The 17,826-nt window shown below is 38.3% G+C and overlaps 1 protein-coding gene across 7 annotated transcripts in view; it reads left to right on the top strand.

Moving 5' to 3' along the window:
- Positions 1 to 3,164: 3,164 nt before the first annotated feature.
- Positions 3,165 to 17,826, top strand: part of LOC106167835 (protein inturned) — a 29,779-nt gene continuing 15,117 nt past the window's right edge. For 2 of the 7 annotated variants that reach the window (XM_087007802.1, XM_087007801.1), the window contains exon 1: positions 13,436 to 15,403. In XM_087007802.1, coding sequence (XP_086863928.1) covers positions 15,318 to 15,403 — 86 coding nt within the window. In that variant the 5' untranslated portion in view covers positions 13,436 to 15,317. Of the gene's footprint in view, positions 3,311 to 5,828; positions 6,705 to 8,300; positions 8,406 to 13,435; positions 15,404 to 17,826 lie in introns of those variants that run through there. The other 5 variants (XM_087007797.1, XM_087007794.1, XM_087007796.1 and 2 more) reach the window with 5 other exon arrangements.

Genomic DNA, 17,826 nt, shown 5'->3' with positions numbered 1-17,826 from the left:
ATCAGATACCCGGCAATGTAAACCTGAAAATCTGACCGTCTTCCGGAAGACCCAGAAGATGGCCTAAATCCGCCCCTGTAATACAATACGTAGCTATCACTAACAATGATCGACTGACGTCAAATAAGTTTTTGGCATTTATTATCTCTTCAAATGATAAAAGAAGTGGGCTTATTCGGCCATTGATTAATTATCGATTAGGTAATTTATTTAATAAAGAAACACATTAAAGAAGGAAAAATACTAATGCAAAAATACTAATGCAGCCTATGCAGGTGATCAAAAGAGAAGAGCTGACATTCTAAAACAGTTTTTAAAATATCTTAAAACACGACGGAATTCTCATTTCCTTAATCTATTTACCTCGATTTTCACCTCAAGCACGTTTTGAAGCCACTGGGTGATTTCAGACTTTTTTCAAAAGAAAGACAAAATCACAAAACAATAATCATGAAATAGCATAGAATGAAAAAAAAGTTACATAAAAGTAAAATAACTAAACAAAGAGGATTCAAGTTAACTTTTGTCCGCCAAAGGAAAGAAATATATCCAAAAAAATTTATAATGAGGAATACAGGAAGTAAAAAAAAAAATGCAGTGGCAATTTTTGTTTCAAACATTTAAGCATACTAGACATTAATCTAAATATGAGACATATTCACTGCTGTGTGTGATGCCTTTTGGTAATAGAACAACTTTTGTCGCCGATAAATAACTTCCGCAATTGTTTCATCGATTTGTTTACCCTGGCATTCATTGCTTTTGCATGGGGCTGGTTTTTGGCTGTCGTGTAACTGGCACCGGGAGATATTTGCCCTGTATATTTACATAAAAGTTTGGGCATGACATTACCACATGACTGAATCAAAACTACGTAAGGCGCGCCGTTTGGAGTGCAGTCAAATATTTTAGAGACAAATATGCAAATGGTTCCAGAGGTGATGTCCCCGGAATTGAAGTCAAAACCTGATAATGTATTGTAAATAACAAAAGAAGTAACATCGATTTCAAAGTATGAGAAGGAAGAAAAACTTACCCGAGAACCAATGGAAAATTGTTTAACGATCAACATACAATCAAGAAATGGACCTAAGGCGCCTTTAAAACTATAGTAATGAAAACTTAAGACGTCGAGACTTCTGGAGGCTCTACATAACTATTTTAAGAAAAACCGACGTTGCAAGAACAATAGCACAATAACAACAAAAAAAGCGTTAGATATTCGTCCTCAATATTCGAACGCTACCAGGGGGCACACTTTTTATATAAATAATAGTGCATTGCTTGTTTTTAACTTTGGCGTGTTTTCTTTTGTCGTGTTTCTCCTGTTTCTTTTTATTAATATTAATTTTCAATTTTGAACATAGATATTTACTCGGCACTGTACAAATCTGTCTCTATCTTTCTCTTGTATACGTATATATATCAAAACTGTGCTAAAAAAGGGCATTTGAGATTCCAGTAAACCTTATCACGATGTCACCAGAAACATTTTTCATATTATTGTAAAGGAGAACAAGAAAGAAAAATTCTCTATACCAGTGCTGTGTCGCGTGATATGAAATCATATACGCTGCTTACGTAAATTCTAACTTAATTATAATATCGCATATATATATACATATAATAGCGAGACTTTATTATAACAAACCACTCTCTGTCATATGACGTGTTTTCACACTACTTACCAATAACCGCCGTGGAATTATACCACGGGTCAACAGCGACAACAATGAAATCGATGACAGTAATGATGCGTATAAGAAGACGGATACAATGTCTCACCCCTCTGTGTACATACATTGATTGCATGCGCAGAACAAACACCGCGGTACGTGCTGGTTATGTTTTGATTCCGACCCTGAAGCCAAGGTGCACGAGCCTTTGGTATATAGAAGTGTGAAGATTCAATCTTCATGGCTGTTTACTTCCATCTCTCAAATTGCTTGTCCAGGCGCATGGTGGAGATTTAATGACTGTAATGACCACCATGATGCGTTTTAACCGAAAATGAATATTGTATCATGACACTGCATATTAGGATTTGATGAGATTACTCTGGCCAGTGAATGCTGGGTGCTGTCCACACTCGGACGTTACATTACACGGGGTCACTCACTGTGAATGAAACTGCGTCTATGTATAAGAAAACCTATTAGAACTGACCGGTTCAATAAAGAAGTGATCTACATGGGCGTCTGGATTTCTTAACTCACGTGCAGCAAAGAATGGGTAAAAGTCAATAGGTTTTAAGCTTTTGGGGCGTTGAAGAGAGCACTTTTAAACTCGGGGAGTACCTTGTTATTAAGTGACACACTTCATACCTCAGTTGCTGGGACTTTATCTAAATAACTAAAGTGCTATATTGCAAAGCCATTACCTGATCAAAATGGAGATAAAAAGCAATAAATATTTGAGTACCATTACAATAAAACCAATTAAGAACGGTATAAAGCAGCAGCTGATGATATAGAAAAGATCAGAAAGAAAGAATTATTAAATATTCAGTGTATGGTTTTCTGGTAGTCTCCCCATGCAGTGATTCAGCATTATACGGCGAACAGGGCAAGAACGTAGAGCTGTACACGGATTTTCATTTCATCTGAAACTGACCAAAAATGTCGACCAGATAAGACAGGTATTGTTATGAATATTGGTTTTTATCGCACTGTCGTCACCATTTACGCGGTGAACCGTTTATTATCGGGTTGTAGCAATGTTGATTTGCGCCATGAGATTTTCAACCAGCCAGTGATATTTAGAAGGGTAATGCAAACACACGTAATGAAAAATAGAACAAAGAAACACGTAACTGGTCTCTTCACTACCTTTGGGAAGCGCGAGTACGTTCGTGTTAAAATATCATCGATGCGCTTAAGATTTTAAGCTATGTATATATTTCTATTGTTCGTATGGATAATTTAAATAATTCAATTTTTTTCTGTATTCACCAGTTCCAGGGTTGGTAAAAAACATACTGGGGTGTTCCTTTTGAAAAAAAAAAAATCCGTCATACCAACGAACACTGTGGTAACAATATACAAGGTAACATGCGGCAAACACAATGCGGGTATTCGGTTTATTCCTTTATCAACTAGAATAGGTTTGCGTTTGTTCGTCTAGTCCCGGAGAAAGACGTAGTGATTTTTGATACGAACTCGTACCGCTTGGAATTGTGTTTTCGACGTCAATGGGTTTATTGAATTATCCAGTGGCCGCCCATTGATTTGTGTGTCTTGTGGTGCGTCATGCGACACAAACAAAAACGAACACACGTGGAGATGACAGGCGCAGACACAAGCGGGCTCGGGTAAGTTGCAGTAGTACGTGTAGATGTGCGAAGAGAGAGAGAGAGAGAGAGAGGAAGAGGAGGAGAAAGACTGATAAACATGGACTGAATGAAACGATAGACCGAATGTTCTCACAGGTACAAGATGTGCATTGCAAAATAACATTCAGTTGTAATAAAGAAACTTAAACGTTTACACACTGCGCATATTTACAACGTTATGTTTGGTATTTATATTAATTTGATGGGGCACATGCAAATAGTTACTTTAACTTACAACCGACTGTGTTAAGGTAGTTGATTCTGGGCAAAAAACACCACAAAATATGCACAAAGAGATTCAAGGTGCTGTGTGAAGTATCACTCTTTTCATTTGTTTCGGGCCTATCCTGAATTTCTATCGGGCGGTAAATCTTTTAGCGGCAACAAAGGTGAGGCATCAAATAACGACAGATATCAATGAAATTGGATCCCGCCAATCCGTATTGTATTCAGCGAGATTGCATAGATAAATTTATAGCTGTTTAATGGCAGTGTTTTCTTTAAGGAAGTAATATAGTGATGCCAAGTTTAGTTTTTGAAGGAGGATCATCGTGTTTTCAAATCCCGTTTGCGTATGCAGGCAGGTGCAAGCATTACGAAGTCGTTGGCAGCAATTGTGCACGAATTTCGGTGCCATTTACGGCCGCTCACAATTCTTCGATATCAAATTAGTGTTGAATTTTTCTCTCCTTTAAAACTTGCATATTACAAAACAGAAGATTGTCAATAATTTCAGTGAAATTTGAAAACATGAGGTTAGAATTCGCGTCTAAGAGATGGGAAGGGAGAAGGATTCAGAAATGGAGGCGAAGTAAACGTGACTTGACGGGGTCAAACATTATGAATAACTTTGGTATTTTGCCCCTTTTCCAATAAATCATCAGTTGTTTTCAGTGTTTATATTTGTAGCTTTCTTTTATGCAATGTTACCGCTAGATGACATGGGTTATTGTAACTCTCCGTCAGGTCGATAATGTTTGTAAAGGCCAAAGTGACAAGAGCTCGATAACAAAATTGATCTCAGGAGTTAAGAATTAGTCATTTCAGAATAAACCCCGATGCTGAATACCAGTTTTCAAATGGAAGTTTCATTTGTATGGATTTTCTTGCGTTTTGCGCCTTCAGAATATATTATTTTTCTTCTCTTGGCCTATCATGTGTATCTCATAATCGAAATTTTGCGTGATAAGTTGACCTTGGGTGACAGATGTAATATTATCCCAAGTTATGTTCTTTTCATATAACTCCTAAATGTTAAAAAGGGGGTCATATTACATCGAAAGGGCAGACTTAAAGTCAACTTAAAAACTGGTCTTTTTTTAATGAAGTAGCTTACTTCGACTTGTATGTATGCGGTATACTGCTATTTCTCCTTGATATTATTAACTCAAGAGATGCTGTTGTCGCGGCATCTCAATAATAGAGAAAATAGGAAGAGGCATTCAATAGAAAAAGAAAACGATGCCTTTCAAAATCAAACCTACAGTATATAATTATGGCCCTCTTCGACGATTCATTTATCATTTGCGAAAATGCGGGCAATATTTCATTCAATACAAAATCTGTTCACAGCTGTCTCGTTTATTCAATCAACAGCACCCTCAGTTTCTGAGTATTGCCATCAAAGGCCCATTATGAGTGGGAGAATAACTACAACCATAAATACCTTGAAACTCGGGGTAATCGACATAAGATTTACCAAACTGTTGTTTTTATTTTATATAAATATTTCATGTAATTTATACATCCCTTTAAGTGGCATGACGAACATTCGCATTTGTAAAACGAGAAAAAAAAAAGAAGTGGAGGAAGAGCGAGACACCATCATTATATCTTAAAGTACATAAGGAGGGATGGTTCTGTTTCGGTTGTTTCTGTCACCTGGGGTCGCCAAAACAGAATTGAACTTTTTCCGATACACGCAATGTTGGCTGACCTTATACTATCTTTTCTGAAAGTGTAGCAGGTGAGACGTCCGTCTGAGTTTCCAAAATTGTAAAGGGTCTTTTGAACCCGACAGAACCCATCAATGGCGAGGTGTTCTCAACAAAAGGTTGAAATTTATCCTGAAATTGTTTCGACAGAAAACTGTTTATCATGTGATGCTTGGTGGGTCACTTAAAGCGAGCGATACACTAGAAATATGAATTGCTAAAATAGCGACTATAGCCGAAGTTTCTTTGTTGATACGAATATTTGATACAGAAGGACAATGTAAAAAATCCTACCCTTCACAGTTATATAGTTTTGTCTCGCTGGACTTTGAGTTATAGTTTTGTCCTGACTATTCTTCTATATAGAATATGAAAGTATGTCTAGTATACTGGTTTAACACTTTGTCAGTTTCTGGCGCATTTTTGTAAACGCTAAAGTGATGCATTTTGCCCCCGGATTTTACCACAAACTCCTTGCTATCTGCGGTTTTTAAGTCTGCAGGTGCTTCTTGTTTTTCCTCAAATTATTTCCACGCTCCAGTCACTTAAATGACTGGCTCTGTTGAAACACCCACCACGCTCAGCCTTGCCCCAAGACTGTATACGACCGTTTTATTCATTGTTTCAAATCTTACGTTCGCTCGGCTTTTATTTCAGACCACCGATGGACCATGATGGACGGCGTGCTTGACCCAGTCGTGGACACACGATGCAATGAAGACAAGGGGACACGGCAGGCAACATCGCACTACTTGTAGCGAGTACATTCTTGACGCGCGCACACAAAAAATACGACGTTGGAAAAGAATTAAATCTATGTCTGGTTTTGAAACGAGGCGCCGTAGGTATTAACGGCAACAAAAAGAAACTGCAAAGCTGAGAAGCAGCGAATTTCATCAGTATCGTATGGCCTCAAGTTTGCTAGCATTATTGGAACCTATAAAGTTTGACTTGACGCGATGAGCTGCGGCCGTGAAGGGCTGCTATTAAAACCTAGTCACTCTTTCAGGGGAAGAACTTCACAAAGCCTTTCATCGCAAAAGAGGGCAGGAAGTATTTTCCAAATGAGGAGATTGAAGAAAGGGGTCATCCCTGAACAAAACGGGAGTTAGCAATAGATACTCGAATTCATTAAACCACGCGTCAAGGTAAACTCAGCCTATTGTCATCGGCAGTGTGGGATGTGACAATTCATTAAAAACATTGATATAACGACCCGAGGCTCAGGCTCTCAGCGCGTGAAGAGAATTTTCACATTCACGGAGCAAGCTTGAACTAAAGAGGGAATCAAATTATTTGGATTAAAGTCGTCTTGTGGCGAAAATGAAAAGGAACGCAGTGTCTTGTGCTGAGTTTGGGGCGTTACCAAGGGTGTTACCGACGGCAGAGCCTCGAACTTTGCCTGTGTTTGCCCTGGACCCCGTCGTCCAGCTTTATAGGTAAGATAACTTGCCTTAATGCACGAGCACGCTTTTCTTAACATACGCGCCAACAGTATATTATCATAGACATCCTGCTTTCGACTATTTTCACGAATAATCAATGCATCTTTATGTGATATTCCGAGGGATAATGAAACAAATTTATTCATATTTCATACAAAATCTTATCGAATAAATTCAATCTTGCTGTATTATTTCATCAGACCCAATAGAGTGATCTAAAATCCAAACAGAGATTGGACCGAACACGGGCCATGGGTCTAACAATGAGATTCTACACTCTCAATTAGGCGCTAGGATTGATACAGTAAATATTTTCATTCCTGTTAAATAGACGATGGGTTCATTTAGTGAAAGTAATGAGGTACATTTCCCTTCGCCTATACAGTTGTTACACCTGCAATTTGTGGGGTGGTCTACCGCGACCTTGTTTGGATTTCCGTTCTGTACACAAATATCGAATATTTCATCAATAGTGGAAATAAAGCGCCCCGAGTTTAGTTTGTCGACTGTTGTAATTGGTGCACTTTAATTCCATCGATTTGAACCCCTTCAGATTCCTCTTGAGACTAACTCGGTAACTCGACAATCGACCTTGACCGTACTCGTGTCCGCGTGAACCGGTGGTAGATATTTTTAATTGCTGAACGTGTCTAATTTTTTTCATTGGATTTCCAAAACGGAGTTCTTGCAGTTTTTTATATGTGGACAAGTTTCCATATATCCAACAATCCGAGATGCAATGAAGTCCAGAAAACAAGACCTAGTGAGGTGTAGTACTAATGAATATTTTTAGGAAGGAGAGGCCTTGGAGCCATGCCTCAAATTGAATTGTGGAAACAATTATTTCAATCTGTAGACAGGATTGAATTGTGAGATATGACGAACTGTGGATTTCCTTTCTCGTAACTGAAAGCGGACATTGAATTGGTAACACCGTATTAAGTAGTTAAAATACATGGACCTGTATGTGATTCTTACAAAATTGCCGAAGATTCCCGGAATAGACCTAATCTTTTTTAAATTTTAGATTTGAAAGCCGTGAACTACGTTCTTTTGATTAAAATTAAACGTGTATCTTAATCATGATCAATTATTGCAGGCAAAACCGCGCAGTTTTAATTTCCAGGCAGCTGATACTTTGTTTATCTCCCCATCGATCTCGTACAATATTACGTACAAGACACATGTTTTAGCAGCTTTCTGTTAGCTAATTTGTTAGACACCTGCGAATTTCACATGGCAGTGCACGTAGCTACATTGTAGTGTTTCAAATATATGTGGTATTAATTGTTTGCAAATTTTCAAAAATCGAATATTATGCATGGTTTAAAATTCAATTCTATCCTCTCTGGCTGTGAAATATTTAAAAGTAACATCAACAGTGGTTCCAACATAAGAAAACAATAATCCAAATATTGGGCATGTTGTACTGTATAGTAGGCAATAGCAGATAAAGCCTATCTTAACAGCAGTTGAAAGGTTTAAGCTCTCGCTTTTATTAAAACACTGGTTTTGTTCTCACAAATTAGCAAGTAAGCAACATTTTTTATAAAGAAAAAACAATTAGATTTTCTTTGTTATTTTCTACAGGGTAACCAACTACTCACGGAAGCGCCAAAATAAAATTTTCACCAGGAGTCTCAGCGTCCCAGACTTCTCACCACACAAGTCAGCGTTGGACGTAAAACGCAGCAGGTAAGAGAAAGAGAGAGAGAGAGAGAGGGATAGAGAGAGGGATAGAGAGAGAGGGAGGGAGGGAGAATTTACAGTGATTTAAAATTTTCTATATGCAAATTTGATACAAATGATGCAGTAGAAATGCAGATCAATATAAATGGCAGTGCCTATTTTGAATTTTAATTAGCTAAAAAAAAAGCATGCATTAGGTGTTTTCTCATATTGACAACTGTCGATACTCTAGGGACTCCAGCTCCATCGTTTGAGTATCTTTATTTTGTTTGTGCTCCTGTTCACCGAAAATAATACTTAAATACAGGATAATTTCGTTACTTTTTCGTAGCTTTCCTTACAAATCTAGGTGCTATGTCCACAAGACGTGCCTCGCCAACGGCAACCGCGGTAAACATGGCGGGGTTACAGGATCTGGCACCGCTTTATCATTGCTTGCGAAATGCAGTGACTTGATACAATGCCATCACATAGCCCCACAATGGAAAGAATATCATTTTCCTTCATCGCTTTTATGAAACTCATAAAACATGCCATTTTTCTTCCTGTTGTCACCCCGCTCCGAAACTCTTTAAGGAAAGTATTTTAATGTTGTGAACCTCCTCTGCCGCTTTAGTATGGATAGAACTTGAGACCTCATGAAAGTCAACAAATCCTTTCTCAGCTCACACCCTGCTCTTGACCCGGCATCCATCTATCTTGTGGCTATGTCTATAAACGAGAATCACGCACCTGTGTTTTCAAAACGACGTAGATATTAGCGCGGTTGGTCCTAGAGCCACAATCTAAAAAATTGAAATATTACCTCTAGTTTATTAATGCCGATTGCTATGGTGCGTGTTAAACTGCCAATTCACATTTCCGGGCCGAAATCCAGAGACTGAGACACTGAACATGTATACACCATGGTTATTTTAGTAAGTGGGGAGGGTGAGGGGGTATGTTTGCGATGTCGCTCATCTGCTGAAACGATACTGCGGTGTTCTTGAAGTGGCACTGCCTCATAAATCAATCACGCGCTCAAGCGAGAACAAATCAAATATATCCCAAAATTGGATGGTACACGTGTCACGCTGCATTGAAAACATATGGAAGTCGGACAAAAGAGTTCCCACTGTTTTTTAAATATATATTCTCCTATTTATACATATTTCTTATAGAATTAGAACAGTCAGTTTTTTTTCTTTTGCGTTACCCATCAGTTTTGAAATATTTATTGCCTTGCTTTTTTTCCCTTCTTTTTTTACCCATTTTTTAAAAAACTTCAGTAGTTCTACTTTTTTGGCACCCATTAACTAGAAATTATAAATTGTTATAGCTTTCTTTCCTTTTTTTCGTCACATTTTATCTTTTCAAGTTAAAGGCGTTTGGGTTCGTACAACGCTGTGACATTCCAACATAAATATCAACGGTTTATGTTTTTTTAGTTCGATAAAGAACTTTTTGGCGGAAATGCCGTCAAAATTCCCATAAAATTGACAGATTTCCTTCTCTTAAGTTTGATTACTCGCCCAACAGTTTTGCTGAATAACTTAAGTCAGACTTAAGAAGGAATTGGATAAAGTGGAAATACTATCATCACAATTCACCGTTTTGAATTCAAATACAGGAGAGTAGGAGTAGGAAGCGTAAGATAAATGAATTTGTTCAAAAGAGCCACACGAAGTAAAAAGCCACAGTAAATATGTGTATAATCAATCCGTATCCTTACACAACACGCACACGGGAAGGTCCGCAATATCATCATGAAGAAGGGAAGCAAAAAATGCCTCAACTTCCCCCCCTCTCTCACATTGAAGAAATTAATGAAAAGTATGCTGTAATAAGGGAATTTTGCAGTGCTGTTGCAGCAGGCGCACATAAATATTTTCAGCCAATTTTTTTTTTTTTTTTTTTTTTTTGCAAACCAGTGATATAAGCAATATATACAAAAAAGGCCATTATGGTACCTCCATACATATATATAATAACCTGACTATTCTTCCATTCTAAGCAAGCGAACTAACTGAACCAATATTAAAAAGCAGTTAATATTGTCATTACATATTTTTGTGTATCACCATGGTTCCTTACTATATACAAAAAAGCATTGCTATTCTTTCCGCTCTGAACCGATGAACTAGCTACATCAAAATGAAATAGAGAACATAATCTCTTCGATGTAAATGTTTAAAAGCTCGAACAAATTAGCGCAGAAAACGCGTCGTTACCAAAATATAATATCCATATTTTTCTTTTTTACTGAACCTATTGAACTAGCAGCATTAAAATGGAAAAAAAATCACATAATATTACCCTTCTACACACAGAATATTCTTTTTAAGAAAGCCCAGACCATATTAGCCTAGAAAACACTTATTTACACATGTCCTTGTCAGTCTGATGTAAAGTAAATACGCCTCCTTTTATTTCTTGCTTAGTGATTACCAAGCAGCAATTTTATTACGTGCTATTGTGTGGCAGGAGAATGTACGTAGTGCCATTAAAATGATACACTACACCAGTGCACCGGAGGAGCGTTCAACACGAGTTCATTTTAAGTTTTGATGAGTTACCAAATCGATCATCTTAGAACTTTTAAATAGAAATGATAGATTTAATAGTCAGATTGATACAACGGCTTTGCTACAAAGATTTATTGTTTTTTCCTTCCTTTTACGGAAAAGTATGACTATAAAATAGGTGTTCCCGTAGGCTTTTAGCGTTCTCGAAATACAACTGATAAATTGCGTTAGATGAGATCCAGAGTTTCTGTATAAGCAGCTGAGCTGTGGCATTGGTGTCTTGGAACTTTCGGCAGGCATAGTGTTTTTATACAGTATATCTTATATACGCACGAGCCGGAAATGCCATGCTTGTTTTCTAGTTTAGATTATACAACATTTAGGTAGTAACAGTAATTTGATTGAACTGAAAAAAAAACTTCGTCCCTGTCAGTCTGATGTAAAATAGTATTCACCAGTTTCAAAAAAGAGTTATACAGTACTTACATGTACCCTCAGTAGAAGTAAACACAGATAATGCATCTTTTAAAAATATCTGTTGTTGGTTTTTAATCTAGGGTGTATGGGGATATGAGTTGAGAGAGAGAGAGAGAGAGAGAGAGAATGCCTAACAAACATATAGTAGGCCTACACATATCGATAGGTGATCAAATATACTTCCTATTTTAAATATATATCCCTATTTTAAATTGAATTTACTTATTTGTAATGCAGACGATTGCCTTCTTGACGAAAATCTCGAAATATTAAGATGGTAAAAAGTAGCCCATGTACCAGAAAACATTCTCTACTACGTTTTATGTGGTGCTCTTTGGAAAAAAAGATTTCTTAACACTACATGGAAGGAAAACGTGCTTACAGGGGACTACCTACAGTGACAAATATATTGTTATTACAGCGTTCAACATCTCTAGAGTAATCCTTGCTGACACAACGACCCCACTAAAAACAGTCAGTTCTCATTTTTCTCTACTAATTTCAAGCTTATTTAATTGAGAAACACATGACGTTTCTAGCACATAACTTGCGAAAGTTGAGCCAAATTAAAAAGCAGCGGTGCTTGAACTCCACGTTAATCCTGTTCTCTAATCACCCAAGCCTCATTGCTTGTGTTTATTTACGAAAAAAGCTAGGGTATCTTCTATGCCAAAACGACTTTCTTTATGGAAAAACATGTATGTAACTTTGATTGAAAAACAGTAGTGGTTATACAAATCGGAAACTTTGATTTTTGCGTCCTGTTGAGAACGGGGAATTGTTTTAGGCCTAGAGTCATTTGGTTTCAGAGAGAGAGAGAGAGGAAGAGAGAGAGAGAGGAAGAGAGAGAGAGAGAGAGAGAGAGGGCCAACCTCATAGCTTTAATTAGTTTTAAAGGTTAATGTGATGTTTACTAGTTTAACAACTCTATTCCAATTTTGAAGTACCTTTGAAGTATATTATGTCATCCTTTTCAATACGTCTTTCCTATTGCCACTCATCTACTCCATATTGAAGTGGTGAAAACAAGTGCGTTGATTCACGTCAACTTGACAACCCAGAGAGAGGTTAAACCGGTTAAAAAGAGTTTTCCAATTCAGTGATATCCGTTGAAATGTGACTGGAATATGTATTAAGCGGAAGAAAATTAAATTAAGACTTCTGTGTTTCTTCATCTCCCCAACTCTTCTTGGGGTAGTCTGTATGGGGCATCAAACAAAAAGAAAGATCTGATAACGTTCAGCTATGGTACGAAGTGACGTCTGCCCCTTTACTGGGGTCATGGATGTTGGTATTGTGAGGGTTTTTTCCTTTTATCTGTAAATTAAAAAAAAAACATACGTTCATTGAATCCCCCTGAAAAATAAGTGATTTTCCGATTAACTAATCTTAATACTGAAACAACAACATCTGGGTGCAGCTAGTCTGTTTCGCATGCAGATCAGTGGCATTTAATTTCCCGAACAAATTGGATTTCGTTCAGCCAACAAGGCTGGATGCCGTATCTAATAATGCAATCCATAAAAAATCAGAATATCGGGATAATGTTTCCATTTTCATCTATTTTTTTAACCATTCCTTAAATGTATTTCCTACCGCATTGCTTTAAGTTTTTTATCCTCTCATTCTCACTGAAAGGTATTTCGGTGTCCTCGAATCGAATAAATACAAGTATGTATTTTAAACAGGAGAAGAGGTGAAAAGCACGCTAAAACGGATATCAATTTCGCCAAAGCAATTTGAGGGCTTTTAAAAAGTCAACCCCTAGCTCTTGCCTCCAATCAACCCCATACCCTTTGGTCTGAAATTAGATTCTCGTGTCTGTTAAATAAATAGACACAGTATTTTCTCCCCGTAGAAATGCCCCACGTTACGTCACACAGAATGACAATTAGTACAGTACCCGAGGGTCGTGTGGGTATTTACCTTCCTTGATTACGCTACCTTCTCCTCACTAGGTCTATAAAGCCAGGCTCAATACCCGAAGTTGTATACTTTAACATTGACAGAGTCTAAAGTGTATGTACTTATAAGCTTAGGGCGCCTAACGAGCTCCCGGACTACAATAACTCCACCCGAATACGCGTAACTGATGAAACGACAATATTACACGGAATGGACTGTGCGGGGGACTTCATTAAGTTCATGCATATTGAGGGAGAGAACGCCACGAGGAACCGGGTGAGTTCTTCAGAATGTACCCACGAGAGCTGACAATGGACTGATTTCCGTATTTGTTAAAAAGGACTAACTTGACTAAGGATACTATTCTGCGTGAACGTGCACACCGGAAAAGACATCTATCCTCAGAGATGGATATGGCGATTAAGTTTCTTAAAAATTATGACAGGTTTTGCATGGGTAAAGTTATGATCTGTGGACCTACAGCCAGCACAATCAAATTTTAACTACTGGCATTCTGCTGTGGAGATTGATGATGCCACGATCAACATTGCCGCAGTGAGTAGCGCTCTGAAATTTAGTCTGTTATCTTAGGCAAAAAGTCCATCCTTTCTTTGCGGAGGATCTGCAATTACAATGAAAATAGCCGAACATATTGCCTAGCCTTGGTAGGGAACAGACATCGTGTACATGAAATAAGAAAGCTGCTCCACAACGTGCTGTTAACTAATGGTTATAAACACATAACTGTTGAAATCACACGAGAAATTCACAAGGCTGTTTTTTTGTGTCTGTGGCTTACATTGGCAATGCAATCAATGACTCCGATATTTAAGATGAACCTTCACTAATTGATATATGCCGTGATTGACGGTCTTTGCAATCACGTTATTGTATGAATGGTTCTTTTATCAACATTTTCTCTGCGCTTCCACAGTATTACAGCTGTCAAGTGAAGGAGGAATGACACATCGTCTCCACTACATAACGACGACCTAGACTATGCTCTCCACTGCTCAAGCTTAGGCTACTTACATGGGGGAAACCACTCTCTAACCAGTGAACAGTTTATGGATGACAGAAAGCGATATTAGCTGAGGGTTATTTTACGGAAAAGGCTGCTCGAAACTCGGGTTTGGATTTTAAAATACAAAGAGGAATTCGAGGGCGTTGATTGATTGATCGGAGAAAAGTTTGAGCTTTTTAACCGCTTGATGACAGTATTAATATTCTGCATGTCAAGTGTGCAGCCTTGCGCGTGAAACCAACCAGAGTAAAACCTTTCTATTTCCAATACGAGGGTTGATTTGGTCGCCAGCAATGAGTTATTTTGTTTAGAAAAAAAGCACATGGGCTCCGTAGCACGTGTAGGGCACCTAAATACCGTCATATCTTTCGCTTGGACCTTGCCTGCAGATATAAGTAGCACTTAACTCTTGTAAATGAAGGAAAATCCGCACAAAGTAGGCTTTGATAGCATAAAAACTCTGAATGTAGACGTCTCATGGAAATGGCAAATTGACGTGTAGCGTCTGTCCGCCGGAAGAGAATAGGCAACAAACAGCAAAACTGTGTCATTGCTTCAAAGTTTTTTTTCTGATTTGTTTTGTTTGCGAGGCTGGCAGCGTTCGTCATGACATCGCAGAGCCAGTGAGACGCAAGCACAAGTGCAGCGGTGATAAGACGAGCGCTGAGGGAGGCGGAGGACAAAAAAAGAAAACCTACAGAATAACCAGCAACTACAGAGGGGGAGAAAAATCACGCGCAATTTACGCTGTGCAAGATCTGTCGAAATGAACGCGTAGCTAAGCCTTCCCACACGACGGGCACGTGCCCCATTCATCTCACTCACAGACTGAGTCGGATCTACTTGATTAATCTTCAACCACCTCCTTCACTATCTCCGAACTGGCCGACATATTTAGGTGGTGGAGGGAGAGACAGTAGCGTAGGGACCGTGTTCTGTCATGGTTAAACCAACCAGTGGCAATGGAAGGACAATGTCACAATAAGAGCCGTGCTGTAGCTTAGACCCATGATGTTTGGTGGATTAACAGATATTCAGAATCCAAAAAAGGATTATGACGATTTTGATGATATCTGTGTTATACTAGCTAACAGGTAATTATAACGGGTGTAGACTTGGGAGTATTAGATAGTCTTGTCTAACATGCAATGGTTATAGCAATGGTGCAGAGTTTTGGAAGCTTGAATCGTCAATCAGTAATAACAGATGCAGTGTTAAAAAAAAAACGAGCAGTAACAATAGCAGCTGCAACAATAGCAGTACAACACTGTGACTGGCACAAAAACGGTGACATGTATGTACAGATGAAACACGACGCGAAAGTAATTTTAGTTCAATCTTCGACGTCTGTAGCAAGATGTCAGAAGTTCTATAACCCTCTCCACCCTTTCGGGTATTTTGACTGACGTTAGCGTGCCTGTAATTGCTCGAATCTTTTTCCAATTTTTGATAGCGCTTTTTATAGGATTGCAGTGCTGCTGAAGGCAACGGTGGTAATTCAAGCACGCGCCGGGTACCCTGAGTTAAAAGTAAAGCGAAAAGTTCAGTTATTTTTGCTGATGTGCTGGGCAAAGTCTGTGCAGCGGGATGGAAATGAAGAGAGTCGCTGTAATTTCCCAAAACTAAGGGTGTTAACATGAAATGTTATGATAAAGTATTGAGAGGCCTAAAAAACAAGATGAAAAAGCCCCCACCCCACTCACTCTTCTCACACACACACACACACACACACACAGAGAGAGAGAGAGAGAGAGAAAGAGATCCATGCAAACAAAATCACTGCACACACGCCCCTAAAAAATGAAATTCATCCTCTGCTACAGTATTTTTAAGATACAAATTGGTAAGTGAGATATCCCTTTCATTAAGAGGGATAGTATGCTTGGGCGGATATAGGAAATCGGGCTGGCGGTGTTGTAAGTATAGTATAATGAGTAATAATGTGATCATACATATTGGTGATGCAGACCGCCCTACAATTTCAGCATAACGCAGGTAATTTATTGTCATTGTAAGCACATTACATGTATTGCTGCTTTTAATTTAGAGACTTAATTAGTCGGCACCAGCATGTGCATTACACGAAACCCATAATACAGAAGCGATAATAACTAATGGCAAAATCACTGAATTTTTCACGTGTTTTCACCAAGTGATTCCAAATCTTACTTCTAGTTACTGGGTTCACTGTGGGGCTCCAGTGCTCTTCCAGTAGCAGACTAGTAATATGACAGTGATATGACCCGTGCTGTATCAGAGTATTATGACCGATGATTAAATGTTAATATATCAAGATAATACCAATATGGAGATATGAGAAGAAACCGGAACGTGCCTTGGTGGTAATAATGAAAATGTTAGGCCGATTTACACGCATAGTTTATGAGCGGTTCACTTGTCGCTATCAGGCAAATCTGATTTCTCAGATTTACAGTAACACGTTGGCAGAGTCCAATGTAAACTTCAACAGACAAGGCACATTACAATAGGGTATATAGAGTATAAGATAGCTTTATTACGTTCCACATTGAATGATTAGATATCATATCAGTTGAAAGTTCGTGTGCACGATTTGTCAAACTATACTGTCCTCAAAATTCATAACCAAGATCGAGTTCTGTTTTGATGGTACCGTTAGTAACCATGGTTACATACCAGCATACTGGCAGTAATGATATCGATAAAGATAGGCACCTGGCAGGCCTCAAAGGTATGGGTTCGCGCTCCTACTTCATTATCTTAAATACAGTTGACCTTAATGTCAAAGGATCTCAACGTATCGACATGTGAAATAGGTCGTCTTCGTGTTCTCTGCAAGCAAAATTTCTCTTGCTGAAAAACGGAATGAGAAAACTTAAACCAAGGACGTCAATTGACGTTCTTGCTTAAACTAGCCAGAATATTTGAATTTGATATTTTGCGTGTCTGTTTTTGTGTGAAAATGTTAAACTTCAGGGTGAGGCGAACTGCGAAGCCAAACTTTTGACATTTATTTAGCAGTGCGTCCAAGCATTTCGATTTGAATGTCACTGTGGTTTCACCTTTAAGGCAATCTCACAGCTGTGTAAACTGTAATCTCTCCACCGTGAGATCTTATTTTGATGATTTTTACGTTGTATTAATTGTATAGTTGACCTTAATAGTGTCCTCTAACCCAAAATACGTGATCTTGAGGATAATTGTATTTAGTTTCCGACATTTCTCCGACAGCTATAGAGTAATTATTGGCCAATAATTTCTCGCAGTCCAGAGAGATGTATTTGGTCATCTGCGATCTTGTAGGTATGTCCAAATATATCAATAATATATGTATGGGGCATACTAGTAAGCACACCCATAGGAACGTAGCTGCCCACATCTGTTGCAAACATCTCATTTTTGAAAAAGAAAATGTTTAAAAAAAATCGCTGAATAACTGAGGCCAGGTCTGTGTGACGATGATCACGGATCTTATCAATATGAAGCACCTGGTTTGCACTTAGCATTACACACGCCCCACTCCAATCATCCCCCGATA

This window comes from Lingula anatina, chromosome 3 (genome assembly GCF_051362555.1).
Source record: "Lingula anatina isolate TDL-2025a chromosome 3, LinAna3.0, whole genome shotgun sequence".
Taxonomy (NCBI): domain Eukaryota; kingdom Metazoa; phylum Brachiopoda; class Lingulata; order Lingulida; family Lingulidae; genus Lingula; species Lingula anatina.
The sequence above is the reverse complement of the archived record's forward strand: the minus strand, read 5'-3'. Positions and strand labels throughout refer to the sequence as shown.